This window comes from Bos javanicus, chromosome 1 (assembly GCF_032452875.1).
Source record: "Bos javanicus breed banteng chromosome 1, ARS-OSU_banteng_1.0, whole genome shotgun sequence".
NCBI lineage: Eukaryota > Metazoa > Chordata > Mammalia > Artiodactyla > Bovidae > Bos > Bos javanicus.
In genome coordinates, this window is record NC_083868.1 from 95826073 (window position 1) to 95853306 (window position 27234).

Here is a 27234-nt window from a genome sequence, read left to right on the forward strand (position 1 = left end):
GCCCAATGACACACTTTTCTATTTAAAACAGATTTGTTTTTAATTCATCTTAGATCTTTTCCTGTCATTTGCTGTATTTTTGGTTCAAGTTGTTTCCTATTTTAAACTAAATATGTAAATATTTATACTGTATACACCCCTCTATTTTCTGTTTTCTTATTTATCTTATCCAGTACAAGTTTCTTTTAGATACTTTTTCTCTGGATTTTTATTTTCTTTAACTGGATTTAGTAGAGTGTAAAATTATTTCTTTTAATCTCCTTAGCTCCTTAAAGCCCTGTGGTTTTCCCATGCTTCGAAGAGCCCCTGGCAAGGCGCTATTTCACCCTAGTGTTCTGTAAGACTTTGATCCTTACACAGTTTTCCCTGCTCCTCCAGGTCTAGCATTTCAGCAGATGAAAGTTTATTGCTTTTTTGTTTGTTTTTCCCATTACAGAGGAGTTACACTACTTACCAGTTTAAGTCAGGCAATGACTTTGAACCTAACCCCGAGGGAAAAAGTGACTCTCCTGTACTGTGCTGCCCATGGCACTACTATGAAGAACCCAGGGGTCCATTCTCACAGTGGGAAGAGCTTACCTATCAGCAAGCCTGCCTTCTTCCCTGCTCAGAAAGCCCAGCTTCCCATGGACACTGCTCCTTGGTATAGGAAGTCAGTGTTTGTGTTTATCAATTAGAACACTTTTGGCCTGGATTGCTAGAATACTCAACTGAAAGTAACTTAAACAGTTAGGATTTATTTCTCTCATTGAATGAGAATTCTAAAGTTAGACAGTACTAGGGACTTCCCTGGTGGTCCAGTGGTTAGGACTTTGCCTTCCAAAATGCAGGGGGTGTGGGTTCTATGTCTGGTCAGGAAGCTGAGATCCCACATGCCTCATGGCCAAAATCCAAAACATAAAACAGAAGCAATATGGTAACAAATTCAATAAAGACTTTAATAATGGTCCACATCAAAAAAAAAAAAATCATTAAAGTTAGGCAGTACTAGAGTTGGTGGAGTTCTCCAGTGATGTTAGGGTTGTGGCTTTGCCCTTAGAATTTCAGCATGGCTGCAACTATCTAAGCATCACGCCCCCATACAGCATCCATCCCAGAGCCACTTCCCCTGGGGTTTTGTGTGTGTGCCCCTGTATCTCACCTCTCATCAGAGGAAGAACTTTTCTATTTACCTCCTCATACATCTCATTGTCTGAGCACTTCCTCATATATCTCACTGTGCAGGATTGTGTTATTTTATAAAATGGAGCTGAACACAAGCCTGAGGTAGCAATTATTCAGAATATTCACATTCAGTCAAGGGAGGTAGGCCCTGATACCAAGGAAGGAAAGGGTGGACAATGGTTGTTGGGCAGACAGTCAATAGTATCTGCAAGTGTGTGTATGTATCATATGTGAGTAACAGAGAAATCGAGACTGCCTGTTTTTTTGGATAAAGGTTGTTGTTCCAGTATGAAGTTGTACGTGGACTCATAGAGAACTTTGGGTGACTTGCCATGGTGGAGGATGATAATGGCATTTGGGCTAAAATTGCCGTTGCTTCCTATGACACAATTAGAACTTAATATTTTGTTGTAGTTTCTTGAAATCTTGGTTTTGTGGTTTCAGGTTGAGTCCAGAAATCTTCCTGAAACGTCCGGTGGTTGAAGGAAATCGTTGGAGGTTGGACTGCATTCTTAAGCGAAAAGCAGTATGTACTTTACTAACATGCTGATATATTTTTTTTTAATGTTTATTGCCTCTGAAATGCCTTTTTTTAAAGCCCTTCATATACACTTATAACATTTTTCTTTAGAATTTGACAAAAAATAGAATACTTACTATTTTCAAGTTTATTTTGTTATTTTGTTTTTCCCATTACTGTTGAAACATAGCTATTTTCACCTAATTCACAGCATGAATTATACTAGCAGCTCTATTCTTTTTGTTTCATAATCAGTTATGGGCAGTTAATTTTATAAGCAAAAATTGTAATGACATTTCATCGTTGAATAATAAATGATAAAATGAAGCATAGCATTTTATTTTTTTCATTATTTGTCATTTGAGGAAAAGACAAAGTCATCTGAGAATAATTTCAGTCAGATGGGGTCAAGCTGATGTTGAAGAATATCAAAGGAATGTCATAAAAACCCACTGGTTCCAGTTTGGAAACAGTTTATGGTAAATTGACGCTATAAATTCTGGGAGAGCATTGAATGTGCTCTTTTTGTTTTAAAAAGTAAATAACTGAAGCAGTGTAGGCTCACCAATGACTACTTTGCATTCATATTTCTAATGAATTTTTGGGCTTCCCCAGTGGCTCAGCAATAAAGAATCTGCCTACAATGCATGAGACTTAGGTTCAATCTCTGGGTTGGAAAGATCCCCTGGAGAAGGAAATGGCAGCCTGCTCCCGTATTTTTTGCCTGGGAAATTCTATGGACAGAGGAACCTTGTAGGCTACAGTCCGTGGGGTCATGAAAGACTTGGACACGAGTTAGTGACTAAAACAACAGAAAACAATAGCAATTAATCTCTTTATGTGGTTGACCCTCAAGTTAAATTAAGTTGAATTAGGATAGATCTAAATTTGTTATTAATCATGTCCAAATTAGGGAGTGCTAGCCTTTTTGGAGAAGGCAATGGCACCTCACTCCAGTACTCTTGCCTGGAAAATCCCATGGACAGAGGAGCCTGGTAGGCTCTAGTCCATGGCATCGCTAAGAGTCGGGCAAGACTGAGCGACTTCACTTTCACTTTTCACTTTCATGCATTGGAGGAGGAAATGGCAACCCACTCCAGCGTTCTTGCCTGGAGAATCCCAGGGACAGAGGAGCCTAGTGGGCTGCCGTCTATGGGGTCTCACAGAGTCAGATATGACTGAAGCGACTTAGCAGCAGCAGCAGCCTTTTTATTGGGCTTCCCTGATGGCTCAGTGGTTAAAGAATTCGCCTACCTATATAGGAGACATGGGTTCAATCCCTGGGTCAGGAAGATCCCCTGGAGAAGGAAATGGCAACCTACTCCAGTATTCTTGCCTGGATAATCTCTTGGACAGAGGAGCCTGGCGGGCTACAGTCCATGGGGTCACAAAGAGTCAGACTTGACCAGCAGCAAAGCCTTTTTACTATTATTTCAAACTGTCTTAATTTTTTAAATTCTATAATTAAACATTCAAGCAGAATTTGCAGATCCTAAGTAATTGAAGTCACCACTTTCTATTTCTCACAGCCACCACTCATTTCTTTTTTCCCATCCTCTACATTCCCGTACCCCTTTCCCCACTCACCTTTCCCTCTTCTTTCAATGTCTTTTCCCCATGCATTTAGTTTAGGATATCCAGGGGTAGGTATAAGCACTCCTCACTGCTGATGTTAAAGGCAAAAGAAGTTGATTTTCTTTATTTCCGACACATGTTCTGCCAAAGCATCATTTTCTAGGCTAGTCTGTCTGTTATCTCAATAGACTTCCATTCACAAAATTGGAAATTCTAGTCTCACATGTATTCTTTGCATATTCATTAAATAATCCAGCATACAGATACTGAGTGTATCCTCTGCATCTGGTCCTATGCTAATAACTAAGGATGTCATGTGTGTGACTAGGACCCCATCCCTGCCCCTGGGAGGGCTTGCTGAAGGACTCGCATCTTGGGCTCAGTCCTAGCCTTACCAAACATCTTTCTACATATTGAATGGGCTATAATTTTCTCCATGGTTCTCTCTGTGAAACAGCACCTTTCCCATTTCTCCTCCAGAAATAAACTCCAGAAATTCCAGTCTAATACATTTTCCCAGCTTTGCCCTTCCAGTCATCAATCATACCAGTAATTCTTCTCTTCACGTGCTTATCAAATGCTTTACTCTTTTAGGTTTCAACTGACATGTTTCTGTTGAATGCCTCCTACGTTAGGGCACTGGCTAATCATATGGGCATGTACAAAAATGAAAGACACGATTCTTGACCTGAAGGAGCTTAAAGATCTATATAGAAGTCAGCTGGGTACAGAGACAGTGCCAAGATTCAAAGCAGGAGGGAGAGCACTGGGTAGGTCTGGTGTGGAAGCCCCTCACAGCATGAGGGGTTTAGAGCATTTAAGATGGGCCGAACATTTTAACAGAAGAGATTTCTAGGTATAGGAACGGTGATGAGGAAACATTCTGGAGGCAGGAATTCTAAGTCCTTGTCAATCACAGTGAGGTGACAAGGTCGATGACATACGAGTGTTAGCGTATGTAGGATGGGGCATCAAGCTGAAAAAGCAGCTTGGATGGGGAGGCTTTGGAACCAAGCCAGTGGTTTGAACTTCATGGAAAAACAGTGGGGAACTATTGTTGGGGGGTGTGATGGACAAAGGGTGATCTGATCAAAATGGTGTGTTGGTAGGGTGGATGTGGTAGAGGAAGGAAGTGAGAAGAACCCAGTGTCAGAGAGCTACATTTTAGATCATGTGACTATGAGGCACCTGCAGGACACCTAAGTATACTCCAGAAAGCTAGTAATTTTTTCCAGAGTGAGGTTCAGGAGGAAGATCCTGCAAGTCTGGTCCTCCACTCCATGTTGGCTGGCGAGTGTTTGTTTACTCTGCTCAGCGTACCTGTCCAGGTCCCTTCTCTACCACTGTCATGATTTCTCTTTGCTTTTATGGCCCATGAACCCTATGAGGTATCAGGTGAATACCATAGCCAAATAAATATTACTGACTGATAATGGTGCTTTGTTTCAATTTCATCTGCTTTTTTGAAACTTGTAATTTTTAAATTACATGTAATGATTTTTTAAATCTCCTAAGGAAAGAGTAATACTATTAAATATTAATTTCTCAGTGGTACATTTAATAGAATTTCTCTTCCCTAATCCAGCTACACCATATTATTAAATTTTTAACACTCAGATCATTCCAAATTGACATTTCATATGCTCATAAACACTGCTTTACATACATAATTTCGTTTCTGAAAGCCACTTGCTTCACAGAGTACTGGGTTGAAATGGCATTTATTCTTGCATTAATGGATCCCAGAGGTCCATAAGGTTGAATGAAATGAATTCTTTTTTTTCTTCTATCTGATTGTGCAGCTCTTTGGGGAGTAATTTAGCATCTCTACCTTATAGCCAACAATAGGCAAACATCTCTTTTAATGGTTATTTCTGAGGGGAAAAATACAGTATTTTGTTTCTCTGGTAGTAACCAAGTTGATATTTTCCTGTTTCTTTGGTCTTCTGTTATGCCCTGTCATCATTTAAAATAATTTAAACCGATGTTGAGAGACAGACTGTTTACAACTCAAAGCAGCATCCCAGGGTTTGTACAGTTCTGAATTTATTGTACTAAGAGGTAAGATAAATTGCATCATGCTTATGGTAACTGCATCCCTGTATCCAGTTTGTATATTTTAACCATAGAAATACGTGATATTTCTGATGAGAACTGCACCAGAAGATTCTTCAAGTGCAGCAATCTGGAGAACTATAGAACCTTAGTTCTCAGGGGGGATTTTGTCATTAAGTTAGTTTCTTTCTGTCCTGGACCACAGAGCACATTCTAAAGTTGAAATCAGGGACCAAACGCAGGGAAGGATGTCCAGGTTCATCAAATGAGATGAATAATCACATCACTGAACAGAAAAATCAAAGAGAATCTTATCAAAATAGTGGGCTAGAAGGGTGAAATAGGGAAGGAGGGAAGGGATCTTTAACCTTAAGGACTGTGCTTTAAACAAAATTGTCTTGGAAAGAAAAAAAAAAGGCTTATGAGCACTTGTGCTGTTACCTACCAGTGCTGCTTGCATTTCAATGGTGAGGATATGATTCCTTTTTATCCTTTACTTTTCATTTTCTTAAAATATTACAAACCGTCCATCCCTGCCATGCTGCTCCCCAGGGAAGTCCTTGACAGGTGATAAAATTAGTGATTATTCTGGGGGATGTGTTAGCTAAGCTGTCTTTAGGCAGTGAACCAACTTTACTATATTTAGAAAATATTTTGACCACTGTGCTTTGAACAATCAGAGAAAAAGCTGGCTCAGAAACAAAGTCTCTTGATTTCAACTATAAACATTTTTTATTTTTCATTTTCTTCATATGCATTTGTATGTGTAAAGCACCTAAAAGTTCATACTGTTTATAGTATGTTATCTGTTCTACTTGATTAAAAATGAATTAGAAAAGAGGATAGAATTTTATCTTTCTCAAGTCAGGTGTCATAAAGTTTACTGTGTGGAATCCTTGGGTTAGCTGACTTCAGCAAAGATGAGAAACATAATATAGAAATGTAAGAAACACAGTCAAGTCCAGGGCCATCTGTTTTCCCACTTACCCTATTAACACTTTTCTTCTGAGCAAAGGGTAATTTCCCCTAGAGTCACTAAAAGGCTTTGGTAAAACATCAGATTCTTCAAAAGTGTTTTTTTTTAATTACAGAATTAACATCAGTCCTTTTGTTTCTGATTTGGCTTCCACTGTGTGCAAATATTCCCATATTTTGTATTAGTCTGCACTATTGCTGCTGCTGCTGCTTAGTCGCTTCAGTCGTGTCCAACTCTGTGCGACCCCATAGACGGCAGCCCACCAAGCTTCCCCGTCCCTGGGATTCTCCAGGCAAGAACACTGGAGTGGCTTGCCACCTCCCTCTCCAACGCATGAAAGTAAAAAGTGAAAGTAAAGTCGCTCAGTCCTGTCTGACTCTTAGCAACCCCATGGACTGCAGCCTACCAGGCTCCTCCTTGGGGATTTTCCAGGGCAAGAGTACTGGAGTGGGCTGCCATTGCCTTCTCCAGTCTGCACTATTAGGACCCAACAAATGCCTTCATTCCCAGGGGATATATTTTGCTTTGCCCTTTATAGTTGAGAGTTTATGATAATTTGTAATGCCTTGACCAAAAGAAGAGGAATTTATTTCCTTATTATCACAAGAATATTGTCACTAATCAACTGTTTATTGTAGGTGTGGTGTAAGTAAACAACTGTAAACCAAACTACGTAAAAATGAACTTTTTATATTTAATTACTTCCTTATTAGTCATTTCTATTTAAGCTAAGATGACTTAAAAGCCTGTACCCTCTTTTTCGTGGCGCTTTGGAGGCTGTCGGCCGCTTCAGAATGAAGCTGAACATCTCTTTCCCGGCCACTGGCTGCCAGAAGCTCATTGAAGTGGACGATGAACGAAAACTTCATAACCTTCTACGAGAAGCGTATGGCCACAGAAGTTGCTGCTGACGCTCTGGGTGAAGAATGGAAGGGTCATGTGGTCCAAATCAGTGGCGGGAACGATAAGCAGGGTTTCCCCATGAAGCAGGGTGTCTTGACCCATGGCCGAGTTCGCCTGCTACTGAGTAAGGGGCATTCCTGTTACAGACCAAGGAGGAATGGAGAGAGCGCAAATCTGTACGGGGTTGCATTGTGGATGCCAATCTGAGTGTTCTCAATTTGGTCATCGTGCAAAAAGGGGAGAAGGATATTCCTGGACTCACTGATACTACAGTGCCTCGTCGCCTGGGTCCCGAAAGAGCTAGCAGAATCCGCAAACTTTTCAATCTCTCTAAAGAGGATGATGTCTGCCAATATGTTGTGCGAAAGCCCCTAAACAAAGACGGTAAGAAACCTAGGACTAAAGCACCCAAGATTCAGCGTCTCGTGACTCCACGAGTTCTGCAACACAAACGCCGGCGTATTGCTCTGAAGAAACAGCGTACTAAGAAAAATAAAGACGAGGCTGCAGAGTATGCTAAACTTTTGGCCAAGAGAATGAAGGAGGCCAAAGAAAAATGGCAGGAACAGATTGCCAAGAGACGGAGGCTGTCCTGAGAGCTTCTACTTCTGAGTCCAGTCAAAAATGAGATGTTCTAAGAGTAACAAATAAATAAGATCAGACATCAAAAAACAAACAAAAAAGTCTGTATCCTATTTCCTATAGGTTAATTTATTTCAATGAGAAAAGACACAATAAAGAAGAAAATGTCAGGTATTAGTAGATGGAAGATAATATCAATACTATAATCCATTAGTGCCAGCATCTCTATTATTTAAAAAATCCATTCGTTATGCAGATAAATGGAAAATTATAAGATTCACTCCAGTTCCTAATTTGCAACTACTGTCCTTCATGAGTAATAATCTCATAAGCCTAAGAAGTAAAATTTCATCCATTTTAAAACAAATGAACCGTGATGAGAGATGTCAGCTGTAATGTTCTTTAATTTAGGTTGAAATTGGGGGTTTTAAACTTTATATTTCATCGGTCAATGAGAGGCTATTTTTTAAACTGTTATTCATTGCTGAATCCTAAAATATTTAAATAGAAAAGTAAATCTGAAGAGTAGAAGAGAAAAATAAAATAATGTTCTAGTTTTCATTTAGAGCATTCACTGACCAGATCATTGGAAATTAATCTGTTCATTTCCTGCCTTGAATGAATTAATCCTTTCACTTCCTTATTTCTTTACTCAAGTCTGTACTTTCATACTTGATTACAATAATAGTTTCATAATGTAATAAATGATAAGCAAGTTCCAAAAGCCAGTTGTTAACCAGAGAAATAAAATGACATATGTATTTTAATCCTGTTTTTTTCAGAGCAAGAATGGGTCTTCTGCTAGTACTCAGATTTCCTTAATGCAGTCCAAAATGTAAATCAGGTGTATCCCTTCAGAAATATGACACTTTTCAGATATTACTAACACCAAGTAAGACAAAGTTAGTATCTTGAAGTGATGTGTTATTCTAAAGGATTTTAGGGGCTAAAATATGCTCCTTAGTATTGGCAGAGCAACACTAGGGAATTGTAAACATGTTTTGTTTACTCCAAGGTTTTATATCTTGCAGACTAAAAATGTTAACTCTTATGTTTTTTTCACATTTTTGTAACATTGCAAAAATGTCCAGTTGTTACAAATTTGATGTGTTCAATCCAGTAAGTCTTCTTAAATTTGTGACTCGAATGTCCATTATTAACAATGCCTAATTACCATGGATTAAGAATTGATGTCTTTTGAACTGTGGTGCTGGAGAAGACTCTTGCTAGTCCCTTGGACTACAAGGAGATCCAACCAGTCCATCCTAAAGGAGACCAGTGCTGGGTGTTCATTGAAAGGACTGATGCTGAGACTGAAACTCCAGTACTTTGGCCACCTCATGCGAAGAGTTGACTCATTGGAAAAGACCCTGATGCTGGGAGGGACTGGGGGCAGGAGGAGAAGGGGACGACAGAGGATCAGATGGCTGGATGGCATCACCGACTAGATGCACATGAGTTTAGATGAACTCCGGGAGTTGGTGATGGACAGGGAGGCCTGGCATGCTGCGGTTCATGGGGTCGCAAAGAGTCAGACACGACTGAGCGACTGAAATGAACTGAACTGAACTGATATTTAAACTATAACAAAATTATTACTTATCACTATAGTTTATTAGATACACCGGCATCTCTAATACTCTAGAAAAGATTATGGAAAACTTCTTGCCTTTAAATCTGTAGGATATTAAATGTCTATGTGTAGCTACAGTATCCTGTATATGGTTTCAGAAATCCAGAATGGTTTCAGAGCTGCTGGGTATATAAAATGCAAATTCTGTGTTGCAAACTACACAGCAATACTGAGGATGCAAACCTAAAAAGTAAAAAAATGATCTAAGAAATGAGGATAAACAATATAGAGTTTCCTGGAGGAGCTGTATGTTAATGGGGGAATCATATAAGAGGACAAGGAGAGGGGAGAACATTCACGTGTCAAGCAAAATTAACCATAAGCTAAGACCTTGTCACTACCCAGAACTAAGAGAGAAAAACAATGGTACTTTTCTATACTACCAGCTGTTGGACATTCTTTCTGATGGTTAATATTAATGATAACTATTATTTGTATAGCATATTAAAGTTTGTGAGTAACTTTTGATTCAGTATGACCTTCACAATGGCTTTGTCTATTTTCCTTTAGGTCCAAGGTCTAGGGACAGATCAATGTTAATTTGTGGGCTGCTGCTAAAACTCAGGGGTTTTTGATTGTTAGAGAAGCTGACTTCTGAAGAAGTCATTTCAGTCGTGAAATAGGCCTTAATGATTTAATTATGGGTGAAGAGTGTGAACCAACACATTCATTTGTGAAGACTGAGAAATGTTTTTCCACTGAAATCATTTTTAGTAAAGAAAAAAATCTATGAAAATATCCCCCAAAACATTTAAGGCATGTTTAGCAGATTTTATCATCAGAGTTTTAAAACACACTGTTATTTCAACTCATTGTGGTATGATAAAAACAAAAAGAAGACCCTAATTCTGTAACAATGAATCAGATCAAAACTTTCCTGTAATGTCAAATGTTTGGAGGTGTTCAAAGGTGTAACACTATCAGACATTTTTAGTATTTAAAGTTGCAGTTTCAACATTCTGGTTGTAATTAGTCAAATATTGACTCAGTATGCATAGAATGGAAAGGAGGTAGCTTTTTATTTTTTATATTTGTGTCTTAATCTACACATACATTTCAGCTCCTTCTGTGGCAGTTTTCATTAAATATTGTATTATACTTGTTTATAGAAGAAATTTTTAGAAAATACAATGCCCAGAAAGGAAGAAGAAAAAGAAAATCATATCATACTTCCAGAAATTCTTATTTTTCCCTGTGTTTTTTTCTTGTGACAGCAACAGGGGGTAAGAATCTTCATTATGCTCTACAAAGAGGTGGAACTTGCCCTTGGAATCAATAGTGAATACAGCAAGAGGACTCTGATGCGTCTACACCCCAACATAAAGGTATTTGGGTCATCTTGTGTAAAAAATGTTTCTTCCTTATTATTCTACAGTTTTCAGATATGTTTTGCTTTGAGCAGTGGCAATCTTTGGGATTCCCTCATGTATTTTGAGTAAATAGTACTATGAACTTTATGGGCTTCCCAGGTGGCGTTAGTGGTAAAGAATCCACCTGCCAATGCAGGAGATGCAAGAGACATGGGTTCAATCCCTGGGTCAGGAAGATCTCCTAGAGTAGGAAATGTCAACCCACTCCATTATTCTTGCCTGGAAAATTCCATGGACAGAGGAGCCTGGTGGGCTATAGTCCGTGGGGCTGCAAAGAGTCAGACATGACTGAGCACACATACTTTCTTATATTTCTGATTTTGATGGGATCATCAGAGTTCTCATTTCTGCTTCTTTTACCCTGATCATTTAGCCAAGAACATTATTCCTAGAGTTGTTTTAATATTCAAGAGCCTTATCAAGTATCCATACTCTTCATTAAGGTTATCCTGAAACCTTTTAGATGTGAGCTCCCTGGGGTGTCCCTTGAATACTGATAGACACAAAAAGAGCTCCTTTAGGATTTAAAGTGCTCTCCTTAAAAGCTCTTAGTAGAAAGTACTACTAATGTGAATAAACATGATAAACAATTTGAAAAAAGCCATTTGATATTTTGCCAAGGACCTGAAGCCTATCAGTAAATATTGCCCAATTATTGAGATATTTCAAGACAGTAATAAATCTCCAGTAGGCTTAAAGTATATAATGATTGTACATTTTTCTTGATTAAAAGAAGATAGTCCATGTAAATAATAACCAAAAAAAGGCAGAAATGACTATACTCATATGGGTCAAAATAGACTTTAAATCAAAAAATTTTACAGTAGAGAAAGAAGGATATTATATATTAATAAAAGTTTCAGTGCAGCAACAAAATATAAGCATTTACATTTTATAAATATAAGCATTACCTAATAATGACTATCAAAATATATTATGCAAACATGGACAAAATCAAAGGATGAAATAAACAGTTCTATAATAGTTGGACACTTTACTATCACACTCTCACTAATGAATTAGCATATACATGTAATAGAATATTATTCAGTCTTAAAAAGTGAGGAAATTCTGACATATCTTAAATCATGTGGATGAACCTTGAAGACATTATTCTAAGTGAAATAAGCCAGTCATAAAAAAATAGATTCCTTTTACATGAGGTACCTAGAGTAGTCAAATTCACAGAGACAGAAAGTAGATGGTAGTTGCCAGAGTTTTAGGGGAAGAGGGAATGAGGCTTTATCATCTAATGAGTATAGAGTTTCAGTTTTGCAGAATGAAAAGTTCTGGAGATGGTTGTATAATATGAATATGCTTAATACCACTGCACTGTACACATAAAAAATATTAAAACCGTAAATTTCATATTATGTGTATTTCACCACAATAAAAAAATGTTGTTAAACAGTAAAATTGTCTTCAAAGTTTTTGGTATGTTTCTACTTAAAGACATACAAAAATAGGTCAGTCTGGGATCATTTAGAGAGAATTCTACTTGAAAGCAGGAGGTTAATAACTTCTCAAAGTACCTTTAAAATCAAGAGCTGCCAAAACATCTATATCCCTATATCATATACTTACTACTTCAACTCAATGACTGCTAAAATATCAATACACTTAGTAAAAGTTTTGTCAGAGATAGATGCTGGTTCAAAAGTTTTAGTGTTTTTTAAGTAATACCACATACAATGTAATCCTTTGGTGGGGGGGAGGGAATCTGCTATCCCACTGAGCTGACTTATATTGAAATATGTGGCCAAATTTCAAGCTGAATGGTAGCTCCCCACAAGTGTGGGGGGTCCAGAATGGGCAGGGGAGTCTCAAAAAGTAACCAGGGATCTTCCTTTGCTAAATACTGAGGATAAAATTAGAAGTTTGGGGATTCTCTTCGATGTATAGATAGCACATTTTAGTATTTGGATTGTAGGAAATGCTCTTCGAGGGTGTAAACAGACCTGTTTTATTATAGTATGAAAGGCATTTTAGAAAGCATACTACATGTGTGGGTTTTTTCCTCTCAAGGTGATGAGGCACCCGGATCACGTGTCGTCCAGCGTATACCTGTGGGCTCATCATGAGAAACTCGTCATCATCGACCAGTCGGTGGCCTTTGTGGGTGGGATTGACCTGGCTTATGGGAGGTGGGATGACAACGAACACAGACTCACGGATGTGGGCAGCGTGAAGCGCGTCGTCGGGGGACCATCCCTGGGTTCCCTCACAGTTAGTAGATTTCATCTTTATGGAACTGCATAAAAGGGACACAGTTTGTATAAGTGTGTATTAAAAGCATGATTGGTTGGCTGATGGGTTGAATGAAAGGAGGCATGTTCCTGCATAGTTAAGTTGAGTCCAACATAGACCTGGTTTCAGATACCACCTACGGAGTCTGTTAGTCTCAGTTTCTGCTCTTGTAAGAAAACTAAATAGATTCGATAAAACATTTGCTATCTCATAGTCAGTTCCTTGGGTTTCCATTTAAATTAAAGATTTAATTCCTATTCGGGGAAAAAAGTTCATAAAAATGTGCAGCACAATTGGACTTCAAATAAGCAGCCTTATTACAAGTCGCTGCCAAGATTTTTGAAATTTTTCCTTCTTACAGACATATGAAAATAGGATAAGTCAGTCTGGAGACATTTAGAAAATTCTGTTTGAAAGCAGAACGTTAATAACTCCTCAACGTACCTTTCAAATCAAGAACTGCCAAAATCTCTGTACACCTATATTCGTGTACTTATTATTTCAACTCAGATGGTTGCCAAAATATCAATACACTTATTAAAAATTTGATGGCCTCCATCTTATTTTTCTGCTGTATATGTTGGTGACTTTTCTGGGAAAATAGAGATTTAGTGGAAAGGTAATGGGGAAAATAATTGACAGAAAAATCATCGCTTACTTAATGTTTATTGGAGGAAGTTCAGTAGCTCAACAGTGAATATAACTCATGTAATTATATCTGATACTGAAAGGTTAATTGGCATAAAATTGCAAGAATTTGATGCAGTGAAAGAGGAACTGTAATGGACTTCCTGGTGTCCCTTTGAAAGTCTTTAAACAGCTCACAAGAATCCCCCCACTGCCCTGCAGGTGACCTCACGCACATCATTGTGTGTCTTTTAGGGAGCCAGCAACACATGTAAACTTTAAACTGGAATTAAAAGACCACATTGCAGCATATATTATGCAGTTTCTTTTCATTTCTCTTTTTTTTTAAATAATTTTCTCAGGCTGAAACAACAGAGTCTATGGAATCCTTATGCCTCAGAGATAAAAATGAATCTGATAAAGATCTGCCCATCCTGAACCCTCCTGATGATGCAAATTCAAAACCGAAAGGAAGAAAGCCCAGCAAGTTCTCCAAATTCAGTCTCTACAGGCAGCTGCACAGACACCATCTGCACGACACAGACAGCATCAGCAGCATTGACAGCGCCTCCAGTAAGTCATTGTCTGCCCTGGAGTTTATCCCGATGACTCTATTCCTTCATAGCCAGACACGGGACACCTGTTAGCAGAACCATTATACCTATAATGGAGTAAAGCAAGCAATGCTTAAAAGTCATTATATCATCCTCTTCAGTCTCATACCATTTTGGGGCTCTGTTTGACTCATTGTAGAGGAGATTTATTGTTTTATTCACATCAGTACTCATAACATGCACAATTCATGCTTCTAAGGGTCACAGAATGGCTAAGCATTTCTAAACTAATGCCAAATTATGAAGGAAAAGTCTTGGGTGTACTTTATAATTTTGTCATAGCAGAGATTGCATATCTCTTCTTGTCCAGAAATACATCAAGCTTTTGTCCTCAAACATCAGATTTTCTACATCTTGTACATTTACTATTCTTTTCAGATTTGTCTTTAAAACTCTAGTTTCTGTAGCACACAATTTGTGACTGATTTTACAGCCTTGCCTACTTTTAAAAATGATTGAACCTGCTTTCCAGTTTAGAAAACTTCATATATGTGTGTATATATTTATATATATATATCTTTGTAAAAAAAGAACTCTCAACTTTCTCCAGGTTATTGTAATCACTGTAGGAGTCGTCAGAATTTAATTCATGGTTTAAAGCCCCACTTGAAACTCTTTCGCTTTTCCAGTGAGTCTGAGCAGGGGCTTACTAGACCTAACATTGGTAAGTGATGTGTGAAGTGCCAGATCTCCATAGGCTTCAGCTTTTGCTGCATGAGCAGAGTGACTGTATTTCTGGATTGCCTCTCTGTTCTCACAGTTTTTACCCTGCACGTATTATTAGAAATGATGATCTGATAAGCTTTTGTAAGAACGAGGTACTTGAATAAATTAATCAGGGCCTAAAATGTGGTGGGAATGAAGAGGGATTTGGCAACAGATCAGATATAGGACAAATAATGGGCATCCCAGGTGGCTCTAGTGGTAAAGAACCCGCCTGCCAATGCAGAAGACATAGGAGATTCGGGTTTGATCCTTGGGTTGGGAAGATCCCCTAGAGGAGAGTCTGGGAACCCACTCAAGTATTCTTGCCTGGAGAATCCCATGGACAGAGAGGTCTGGCAGGCTACAGTCCATGGGGTCACAAAGAACTGGACACCACTGAAGCAACTTAGTATGCATACACACAATCATCATAGTAAATAGCAACCACAGTAAAATGTAAGCTAGCTTTTATCATGTGCAGACTCTGCCCCTCACTGCCTGGAACACTTGTGGAGCTTGGTTATAATAGAGTTATCTTCTTTTTACAAATGAAGGTTTAGAGATGATAAATGACATGCCCAGTGAAATTCCATTTTCTCAGCCTCCTAGAAGTCATGAATCAGATTTGTGATTTAGCAGAAATGCAGATGACCGAAGCAGGACCTTTTGGCTAAATCCTCAAGGCCACAGTTCTATGTACTGTTTAGGAGATGACTGAGATGGAGCCCAGAAAGCAGGGCTGGATGTGAGTCTCTTGTGGCTATTAGGAGCTGCTGCTGCTGCTGCTGCTGCTAAGTCGCTTCAGTCGTACAGTCCAACTCTGTACAACCCCAAAGACGGCAGCCCACCAGGCTCCCCCATCCCTGGGATTCTCCAGGCAAGAACACTGAAGTGGGTTGCCATTTCCTTCTCCAGTGCATGAAAATGAAAAGTGAAAGTGAAGTTGCTCAGTTGTATCCAACTCTTAGCGACCCCATGTACTACAGCCCACCAGGCTCCTCCGTCCATGGGATTTTCCAGGCAAGAGTACTGGAGTGGGGTGCCATTGCCTTCTCCGGTTAGGGGCTAATGACCCTGAACACTAAGCTGGACCTTGGGCAGTGGTTCCAGCATTCTTTAGCCTGGGGACCCAGCAATTTTTAAAGTGATTGACTATTTATAGTGAACTAAAGCACCAATATAACTGTTAAATTCATTTGCATTCATGATACCATTAAAATATGGAGATACCATTAAAATATGGAGAAGGGTATATATGGGGAGACATTTTGTCTATTTAGCATACAGCTAGCCCTCGATGCTTTTGTGGATTCAGGGAGAGCTCACAGTAACTCCTGTGCTCTGTGGAGTGGCAGAGCCCTGAGACAGGGCACTGGGAAGTCCAGAGAGCCAGGTCAGGGGTGAATGCAGGGGCAGACTTTAAAGATAAGGGTTACAAATAGGTCCAGATATTGCTTTGTAATTCCAGCATATGGCTTTGCTGTGTTAGGACTGAAGTTAAGATGGGGCAATGAGGGGACTGAATGTTAGTATTGCTGACAACAGGATTGGAGGCAAGTGGAAAGGAAGATGCAAGCTGAGTGCAGAATATATTAAGTAATTCAGGCTGGTGATAGACTGAGGGGGTGATTCCCATAGTCATGAGCTGGGGACAGCAATATGGTTGTTTTTAGGTGTTTTTAGGTGGAAATCCTCTCTTAAATAAACTAGATACACATCCAGTGCAGTGTTTTTTGTTTGTTTGTTTTTTTGAGAGGGGGGGGGGGAGTAAACACCGTAAATATCCAAGAGAAGATGGAGGATGGTTCTAGAACATAATGAGCAATCCATTCCCTTGATGGAATTGCACAATCATTAAAAATTGTAAGTGGAGTACAAAACTAAATGTGTATGACTCATTTGTTCATTAAATAAGTACTTACTGAACTCCTGTAGTAAGTCAATCATTGTTCTGGGTACTAGGGATGGGATGAACAACACAAATGAAACTCAGTTATCTAGTTGGAAAGTGAGGATGGGAATTGTAAATAGAAATAGACCATCAAACACTGTATCAGATGGTATGAATTATCACGCAGAATAATAGAGCAGGGGAAGAGAGAAAGGGCAGAGGGAAGGAGTGACTATTTTATATGAGGAGGGAGTCAGAGAATGCTTTTCCACTGAAATGAGTTTTCGACAAAGATCCAAAAGGAGAGAAGAAGTAGGATTGGGGAGGGAGACCAGCCAGTGTAGACCGTGAGAAAGGATGGGATAGGTGACTTCCAGGCATGGCTGAAGTTGGGAGGGCTGGGGATAATGATAGGAGCAAAGTTGGACAGGGTTGAGTAGTAGGTTATAGAATTTTGCCTTATACTTTGAGTAGAAAAAGGAAGTCATCAGCTGGTCCTGAGCAAAAGCCAGACAAGATCCGACGAACATTTTTTACAAGCTTATTCCTCAGAGCAGACAGGGGTGGCAGATCGTGACCAGGCAGGTACTGAATCCAGCCTGAAGTAGAGGTGACGGCATGGGCTGATGCACTGGGATGTGGGGGACCGAGAGGACTCTTGCCATTAACTATGTTAAGTTACCAATTTAGCTTTTTAATATGAAAAAAAGTTCACTTACTTAAAAACCAAAGCCAAAGGATAGTTGAATTCTGGAGCAGTGCTTTACCGAGTCTGTTCCTTAAATCCTGGTGTTTCTTAGGGAGCTTTGAGGATACTACTGAAGACCCAGGCCCCTTCTACCTTTATTGCTACCTGCTTCAACCAGAAAAATCCCACTTACATTGTTTTATATATTGGACTGCCACGTGAATTTGTTTTTGGGGAAAAAAAGTAAGGTTCAACTATTAATGGAGAAGGAAGTTTAAAGAGCACAGCTCTACATTTAAATCATGTAATGACTTAAACTTTCTTGTCTTAATTCTGGGACTAGAAACCCAAATTAAGCATAGAGTGACTCTTCATCATATCATAAGTTTGAAACTGAATGTTTGCTTGAATTTATAGCTTCCTTTCCTGAAAGTATGAACTGGGTTAGCTTCTCTGCAATGTTTCACTTGAATGCAAATGGCTGCACTGAATGGGGTTCCGAGTGAACCTTACTGGTGATGTGTAGAAATCAGTAGAGTGTGCATACAAGATCATTGGATGTTTCTAAGTAGGAAAAAGTGGAGTAAAATCAGCTCATCTTAAATGTGATTAATAACTATGATAGATTTCTATAGTATATACTTTAATCCAATCAGTCGGCCATCCTCAAGACTTTTTTTCCCTCTCAAAATTATGTTGCAAGAGGGAGAATGTCAAACACATTGTTTCCTTGATACAGTCATTTTAAAAGGGTTGAATTTTATTCTTTTTATATTCAGTAATTGTTTGCTGATGATCTCCTGTTAAGCATGATTTAATAGATGGCTAATGGGGAAGATAATGCTTGTCATTTAGCTGATGCAAGTGTTTCACTCAGATATTTAATCATAAGGGAGAATGAATAGGAAGTTAAGTCATTTCTCATCTCCATTCTCAGGGATGCAATGGAGTGGGTAACATTGTGTAACACTTATTTTTTTCTCTTAAAGAGTTTATTGTCTATTAAATAGTAGAGAAGTGTTGGGATTAAATATTTTACTAACTCAGTGCCTTAGTGATTCAGCAGGGGGAAATATCCTACTGGCAAGATCTGGTTCTGCTTAACCTTAATATTTCATTGGTTCTGAGGAGGACCCTGATTAATTTGCACTGGTGTAGGCCATGACCAAAACCAAATTTGAATTATGAGCAGACTGAATTCAGTTAGCACCAAGATCATTTTCTGAGATTATGAATTTACTTTGTTTTTCTTGTCAAAACAGATTATTAGATGAAAGTTAATTTTTAAACAAGTATATGTGTATATATATAAACATTTAGCCCAAAGTTTCTTAACTGATGAAAACAAATTTTATATATACTTTTTAATTTTACTTTGGAATTGACCTTCCATTTATCTTCTCTTTATTCCCTTTTTTAAGTGTTTTTTTTTTAATAAAGTGCCATGCTTGCTATAAAGAGCCTACAGGTGAGCAAATAGCCCTATCAGTACCTTGGCCTTTCAGTTTCAGAGAAAAGGAAAATAAATCACTGGGAGAAATAAATAGAATTCTAATTTTTAATATTATATAGTTTTGTTCATTGTTAGCACTTCAAGACATTTTTCTTTGGAGATTAATTATTCAGTTTGAGATAAAATACTAACAGAGTATTCCTTCCCTGGTGGCTCAGAGGTTAAAGCGTCTGCCTGCAATGCAGGAGACCCGGTTTGATCCCTGGGTCAGGAAGATCCCCTGGAGAAGGAAATGGCAGCCCACTCCAGTATTCTTGCCCAGGAAATCCCATGGACGGAGGAGCCTGGTGGGCTACAGTCCACCGGGTCGCAAAGAGTCGGACACAACTGAGCAACTTCACTCAAAATTTTCACTCTGCAATTATTATTGATTGCCTACTGAATGCCAGGAGCTACACCAGGCACTGAGGGGATGCACTCCTCACCCCTGAGTTTATAGCTGAGTGAGTGGCGGACAGGGAGGGGCAGATGAGTCACAGAGTCAGGGGCCCTGGGTTGTGCAACTATGAATGGTTCCACAGCCTCTCCCTGCTGGGATATGGGGAGTGTCTCTAGGACAGGTGACAGCTAATGTGGCTCTTGAAGGATGATGAGGAGGTCAGACCAAGAGGGTGGGAAGAACATTCCAGGCTGAAGGAATCATGTGCTAGCTGCATGACAGACAAGGCCTGTCACAATCAGTGAGAATGGTGGTGTGCCTGGGGCCTGGGTTGTGTGGGGAAAATGAGGACAAGAAAGAGAGATTGGCAGCAGTTTAAGAACTGTCTCTGCACACTAAACCCTGAGGATTTGACCCTCTGTAGGCAGGTCATCCTAGAAGGCTTTTAAATAAGAATCTGCATTTTTGGAAGGACACATCTGGGACAGTATGGTGGTAGGGGGACCAGTCTGCTATTTACTATGGCTTCTGTATGTGGTACCATTTATTCATTCAACAAATGTTTTGCATCCAGTGTCTGATGGTTAAGCGTCTCTTTTGTGCCAAGCGCTGCATTTTGTGATTTGTAGTTCTGCTAGTTCCCTGCTTGTCTGTCTTTGTGATTGGCATATCCCATAAATGTACAAACTATTTAAGTCAACGTATTTACTGAACTGAAAATGTTCCTGACAAAGCTTTTGTGAAGTACTGCAGTAGATGCTGCTTTTGCGCCTATGTGATCATAAGCTTCTATTGTTATATTTTATGGATTCCATTTATAATTGTAGAAATATAGGATATTAGAGCCCAAAAGATCTTAGATGATAGCTGGGCCAAATTCTTCCTTTTGTACATAAAGGATCTCTGACCCCAAAGGATAAAGCTCAGTATCACTTAGCTAGTCAGTTCCAGGGCTAGAACACCACTTTTGCATTTTGAAATGCAAAAGACAAGAATTACACATTAGATGTGCACCATATTGGTTGAGCAAAAAGAAGAACATGACTTCTTTATGGCCTTGGCATTTCATGTTCCTCCAGCAGACCTGGCTTTACCCCTCTCACCCAGCAAGTTAAACCTGTGATCCATTCTGCCAGTGATCTGCTAGATGACGAGAATAAAAATATTAAATTTCTTTTTAAAATATAAATTTATTTATTTTAATTGGAGGCTAATTACTTTACAATATTGTATTGGTTTTGCCATACATCAACATGAATCCACCATGGGTGTACACGTGTTCCCCATCCTGAACGCCCCTCCCACCTCCCTCTCTGTACCATCCCTCTGGGTCATCCCAGTGCACCAGCCCTGAGCATCCTGTATCATGCATTGAACCTGGACTGGAGATTACCCTGTATGAGAGGCAGCAAAAGAGACACAGATATATAGAACAGTCTTTTGGACTCTGTGGGAGAGGGAGTGGCGGGGAATGATTTGGGAGAATGGCATTGAAACATGTATAAAAATATTAAATTTCATTGTCAAATGATGAACCTGGTTATAGCCCCAATTACCCAGCCCACAGCCAGCCCACAGCCTCAGATGAAACGAACCCATGCTGCCCTTGTTATGAGGCTTAAGAAGAAAAGTTAGGAAGTGTTTAGGTGTTAATAAATGAGAGGTGAGCCTCCCTCCCTGGGGCCCGCCTGAACCACAGCCTTTGAGTGAGTCTTGCTGCATTTACAGACACAGCCTCCCTCCGAAGTGTACAGACACGTGTGGGAGAGCTACATGGGGAAACCCGATTCTGGCATGGAAAGGACTACTGCAATTTCGTCTTCAAAGACTGGGTTCAACTCGATAAACCTTTTGCTGGTGAGTACCATGGTAGTGGGTAGCTATGCATATTTTGTCTTTTCCTTGTTGGTATCTCAACAAGTATGCATGTGCATGATTTAATATCTTGTTTTGTTTTGTTTTGAACATTTGGTGAAATATTGGAGACCACGATTTAGTCACATACTTAAGGGTTTTTCCTTGTGAGTATAGTAAGAAAAGAAAATGAAATATAGCTTACTTGTTTGAAATCTCCAGGTTGCATATAGGCATATTTTAGGCATCGTAATCTGTAATTCTCCAGGAGATGTTTCCCTTCCTTTGATGATCTCCCTTTTTCTGCTTATCATCTTCATCTTCCAACATTAAAATAACACATTTCAGATCATCTAAGTGCTTGCACACTGAACAGGAACTAGAAATGGCAGTCCATACATAGCTTGACATTATTTCAACAGAATAGAAGAGAAAATGTAATATCACGTTTATATCTTTAGATAATTTGTACCAGCTCACAGCTGCCTTTCTCAGTGATTATCTAGTAGTGGAATGGAAACTTCATATTGGGAAAGGTGCATAGGGACTATGTTCCTCAATGTGAGATCTATGCTTCCCTTGGTTATAAAGGTATTATTCTGTCCAAGTCAAGAAATATACATATGGTGGACATCACCACGTGGTTTTTTTTTTTTTTTTTTTTATGTATCATAGTTGGGGTCAGAGCTGGGGTCAGATGGCTTGTGTGCCTTGTGGGCGCAGAATTTAGTGTGGATCCTTGCCTGGTGCACCTGGGCAGATTTCATTGACAGGCACTCCACCCCCCGGATGCCATGGCATGACATAGCCTCTGCAGTCCACGGGAAGGCAGCTCGCGATGCGGCCCGTCACTTCATCCAGCGCTGGAACTTCACGAAGGTACGTGGGTGGTTTTAGCATGATTCAGTCCACGTGTAGAGGGACAGGCCAGGAAGAGGAGGCGAGAAGGGGCTGATGCGGCCACAGCTGTGCCACTCTACCCACTGTTGAGTGGCCGGTTGTCAGAGCACCTGGGACTCTGGGTAAAAGAGAAAAAAAAAACAGTTCCTGAACTTTTCCTCCACAAAGAATTCAGAGGGCAGAGGAATGGTGCTAGCATCACAGACTATGGTTTAGCCATTAACCTGGGACTCCCAGTTTAAGCATCTTGCCTGGGTTGATAGTCACGTGGAGGGCTGCTGAGCTACTGTAGCGGGGATGGGACCCTTGTTCAGGTGAGAGCTGCAGCTTTCAAGTCCTTGCAGTCCTGGCACTGCCCTGGATCCATGTTGGCACAGGCTTCTGAGAGGCAGTTCTGAGCAAAGTGAGCAATGTGAGAAGATGGACCTACTTCTTTCCTCCAGATTTTGTCTTCTTTCATAAGATGACTTCATTACTTATAAGAATTTGACCTAATACTTGTAAGTTAAGTGCCTGTTGTCTTGGTGTTATTAAGATTCCCTTTTATTTATTTTAAATGGTGATGAGGCATTTCTTCCCTATAGTTTGGATATAAGTTGGGAAAAAATTTAGTTTTGTTAACTTAGAGTGCCACCTTATTTTTCACTTAATTTACATTATAAACAGTTAGTGGGAGATCTTAGAAATAGTGGAAATATTTTTAACAAGAATTTAGAGGTGAATGGAGGAATAAATAAAGAGATTATTTTTAACCTATTGGACTGGCAAAGTTAAATACACTGCAGAAACCCACAATTGGATTCAGGATCTTTGATGCTCTTATACCCTACTCCTGGGAGGATAAACTGGTATAATTGCAAAAAATTTTTTAAAGTATGTAACTTTTGACTCAGAAAATCAATTTCAGGTGTTTAAGCTAAAGAAGTTATTCAGTAAGTAATGTATTTTGACATTGTATTTAGTAATTCATATAAAATGAGAAATAACTGAACTCTTCATTAATAGAAATTTATTAAATTATGATTGTTCCATGACATTTTACTATGAAGTTATTTTAAAAATGACCTATATGATTTATTGCTGTTATGAGATAGCGACAGCATAGTAAAAAATCAGTTTATAAAATAATCCCATTTTTGCAATTGTCTACTTCTACAGCTCTCAGTTCAGTTCAGTTCAGTCACTTAGTCATGTCCGACCCTTTGCGACCCCATGAACCGCAGCATGCCAGGCCTCCCTGTCCATCACCAACTCCCGGAGTTCACCCAAACACATGTCCACTGAGTCGGTGATGCGATCCAACCATCTCATCCTCTGTCGTCCCCTTCTCCTCCTGCCCTCAATCTTTCTCAGCATCAGGGTCTTTTCAAATGAGTCTACAACTCTAGATTATATTTAACTTTCCTTTAAAAATGTGAAGCAATAGCTCAATTGGTAAAGAATCTGCCTGCAATGCAGGAGACCCTGGTTTGATTCCTGGATCAGGAAGATCCCCTGGAGAAGGGAACAGCTACCCACTCCAGTATTCTAGCATGGAGAATTCCATGGACTGTACAGTCCATGGGGTCGCACTGAGGCTGATAGGACTAAGCAACTTTCACTTTCAATGCTCACTCCAAAAGGTAAAAGAAGGAACAAAGGAGTTTTCTGCCTCTGGGAAATAGAAAACATAAATAAATAATCTGGTATCTCTTCAGCTAGAAACACCCACTGTTAATATTTACTTTTCTTTTTCAAATGAACCCGTATATCTTTTAGAATCACAAAATAGGGAAGACAGGAATTATTTTTTCATTTGAATCTTTTTTACCTGTTTCTCTTTATTTTAGATTATGAAACCAAAATATCGGTGCCTTTCTTATCCTTTTCTGCTTCCAAAATCTCAAACAACAGCCCACGAGTTGAAATACCAAGTGCCTGGGTCTGTCCATGCTAACGTACAGGTAAGCTTGGTTTTTGTTTTTCATGAAATACTACTGGGTACAATCATTCATATGGACTAAATGCCTATTGGCTTCAAGTTTTTTAAAGCAAACAACTCCAAAACAAATCTGAATAGACCTTTTAAAATTTAGTATTATATTTTCAATTTTAAATGTATTCAATTTATCCTCTTTTTAAAACTCTTATATAAATGTAATAAATACATGTCTTTAGAAAAACCCAGTCAAGGAGTGGCTTGTCTTGTAAGTCCTTCTGAATTGACTCTATCTAAACACTGATACTAGTGAAGTACCAGGAATTTGGTTAAACTTAGCATCTTGGAAGCTATAGTTCAATCTAATTTTAGTTCCTTAATTAACCAAATACCTTTTAGAGGCACTTTTAAAAGGATGAGAAGTTTGCTTATTAGAAGCACAAAATTTGACCACATGCAGTCCAATGTTCTCAAATTACAAATAAGAAAATTAAGACCCAGTGAAACTTTGAGACTTGCTCAGGGTCATTGAAGGTTATCAGTAGAGCTGGAGCTTGAAATCCTAGTCCTGTCCATTGTTTCCCAGTCTGCTCCCTGGACCAACTCCAGCTCAAGTATCTTGAGATCATGCAGGGACAGATCTAGGGTTGGCCACCTTGGCACTGCCTTTTGTTCAAAGTCATCACTATTTGCATCAAAAGTGTTGTTTAAGTACAGAAAAGATTGGTGTTTGCCAGAGGCAAAGGGTGGGGTGGGAGGGGTTGAGACGTGGGTGACAGTGGTCAAAAGTACAGACTTCCAGTTTTACTCTTAATTTAAAGTCCTCGGGATGTACTGTACAATATAGTGACTATAGTTAACAGCACTGTATTGTTTGAAAGTTGCTAAGGGAGTACAGGGCTTCCCTAGTGGCTCAGATGATAAAGAATCCACCTGCAATGCAGGAGCTGCTGCTGCTGCTTAATCAGTTCAGTTGTGTCTGACTCTTTGCAACCCCATGGACTGTAGCCTGCCAGGCCCTCTGTCCATGGGATCCTCTAGGCAGGAACACTGGAGTGGGTTGCCATGCCCTCCTCCAAGGGATCTTCACAACTCAGGGATCAAACCTGGGTCTTCTGCATTGCAGGCAGATTCTTTACTGCTGAGCCACCAGGGAAGACCACAATGCAGGACCAGGTTCGATTCCTGGGTTGAGAAGATCCCCTGGAGAAGGGAATGGCAGCCCACTCCAATATTCTTCCCTGAAGAATTCCATGGACAGAGGAGCCTGGTGGGCTACAGTCCATGGAGTTACAATGAGTCAGACACAACTGAGGGACTAACACTTTGACTTTTCACTTTCCAGGAAATACAGCTTAAAAGTTCTTATCGCAAGAAAACAATTTTGTAAATATGTGAAGTTATGGATGTTAACTAACTTGTGCTAATCATTTCACAATAAATACACATACCAAATTTTTAAAAACTATTATTTAAGTAAAGATCCAGTAGTCTGCTGCTAACATTACTATTATGGATTTTTATAATTTGGACATGGATTCTAACACCTAAACGAAATAAATGAAATGCCTGAATTAGTTACTTTGTACTGTGTGCAAGTAGAGGTATGTGTATATAAGAAATAAAGAGACATTTCAAACCATAGATCAAATAATAGATCAAAAAGATAAATCACTTAAGAGAATTATCTATAGCAAATAGTCATCCCAGGCTAAAGGAGAAAACTAATTTGAACTTAGAAGCACAGATAGATATGCACTCATATGTAAATTAATGAATATTTTATGAACGTGTTTAATTTTATTCTACTTAGAGGGAAAAAAGTTACCTATAAGATAAAATAGGAGCCTTGATATTAAAAAAACAAGAGAGTTTAATTTAATATTTGAGATGGCATTAAAATTGACTCACTGATCAACTTACCAAAGTTAGCAGATACTAATTAAGTAGCTGTTGAAAAGATATTGCTGGGCATTGTGTATTTTTATGATTAGCAGAAGATGTTTTATCCTAGTGTTTGCATATACATATGTCTTCTGATGCCTTTGGTTCAGTTTAGTGCAGTTCAGTCGCTCAGTCATGTCCGACTCTTTGAGACCTCATGAATCGCAGCACGCCAGGCCTCCCTGTCCATCACCAACTCCCAGAGTTCACTCAGACTCACGTCCATCGAGTCTGTGATGCCATCCAGCCATCTCATCCTCTGTCGTCCCCTTCTCCTCCTGCCCCCAATCCCTCCCAGCATCAGAGTCTTTTCCAATGAGTCAACTCTTCGCATGAGATGGCCAAAGTACTGGAGTTTCAGCTTTAGCATCATTCCTTCCAAAGAAATCCCAGGGCTCATCTCCTTCAGAATGGACTGGTTGGATCTCCTTGCAGTCCAAGGGACTCTCAAGAGTCTTCTCCAACACCACAGTTCAAAAGCATCAATTCTTTGGTGCTCAGCCTCCTTCACACTCCAACTCTCACATCCATACATGACCACTGGAAAAACCATAGCCTTGACTAGACAGACCTTTGTTGACAAAGTAATGTCTCTGCTTTTGAATATGCTATCTAGGTTGGTCATAACTTTTCTTCCAAGGTTTGGTACAGCCCTGTTTTACATATTCTCATCCTGCTGCCCTGATGAGACAGATAGATGCTCTGCATGTCCATCCTATGAAGCACCTGCCCTGGTTCACCTTCTCTGTATCATGGGATGTTGTGGTAGAAATGGAGCTAGATCAGTGACCTCTTCTTATATACTCACATGTTCATCCCTGAATGCCCAGGCTGCCTGGAGTTTACCAAAACTCACTGACTCATTAATTCGTTTACTCAATCAGTCTATGCCTTTCAAGTGACATCTTTTTGCACAGCCAGATCGTCAGTGCACACCTGGATACCGAGGAAGCAGACAAAAGGAGTTCTCCGCCTCCTTTTGGAAAAGAGTTAGCTGGGAGAGAGAAAGCTCTAATGTTAAAGAACTGAGTTAACAAGGCGAGTTGTGGTTTAGTACAAATGCAAGTCTTGAGAGTGCAGATCAGTGTGCCATGAGCGGTTGGTGAATGAGAGGGACAGAGCTGGGTACCCCCTCTAAGGAATAAGAAGGTAGAACCACTACAGCAAACCATTTTC

The 27234-nt window shown here is 39.5% G+C and overlaps 1 protein-coding gene and 1 pseudogene across 9 annotated transcripts in view; both read left to right on the forward strand.

The window, feature by feature from the left end:
* The window catches only part of PLD1 (phospholipase D1), a 272923-nt gene that overhangs the window by 125141 nt on the left and 120548 nt on the right, over nt 1–27234 (forward strand). For 7 of the 9 annotated variants that reach the window (XR_009736360.1, XM_061415861.1, XM_061415905.1 and 4 more), the window contains 8 exons: nt 1609–1690; nt 10623–10733; nt 12804–13004; nt 14015–14225; nt 14817–14930; nt 21171–21299; nt 22057–22175; nt 24026–24139. Coding sequence is in view for 8 of the 9 variants with exons in the window: in XM_061415861.1 (XP_061271845.1) it covers nt 1609–1690; nt 10623–10733; nt 12804–13004; nt 14015–14225; nt 14817–14930; nt 21171–21299; nt 22057–22175; nt 24026–24139 (1081 nt within the window). In the remaining variant the exon portion in view is untranslated. The remainder of the gene's footprint in view (nt 1–1608; nt 1691–10622; nt 10734–12803; nt 13005–14014; nt 14226–14816; nt 14931–21170; nt 21300–22056; nt 22176–24025; nt 24140–27234) is intronic. The other 2 variants (XM_061415916.1, XM_061415878.1) reach the window with 1 other exon arrangement.
* Nucleotides 2840–10616, forward strand: LOC133247301 (small ribosomal subunit protein eS6-like; annotated as a pseudogene).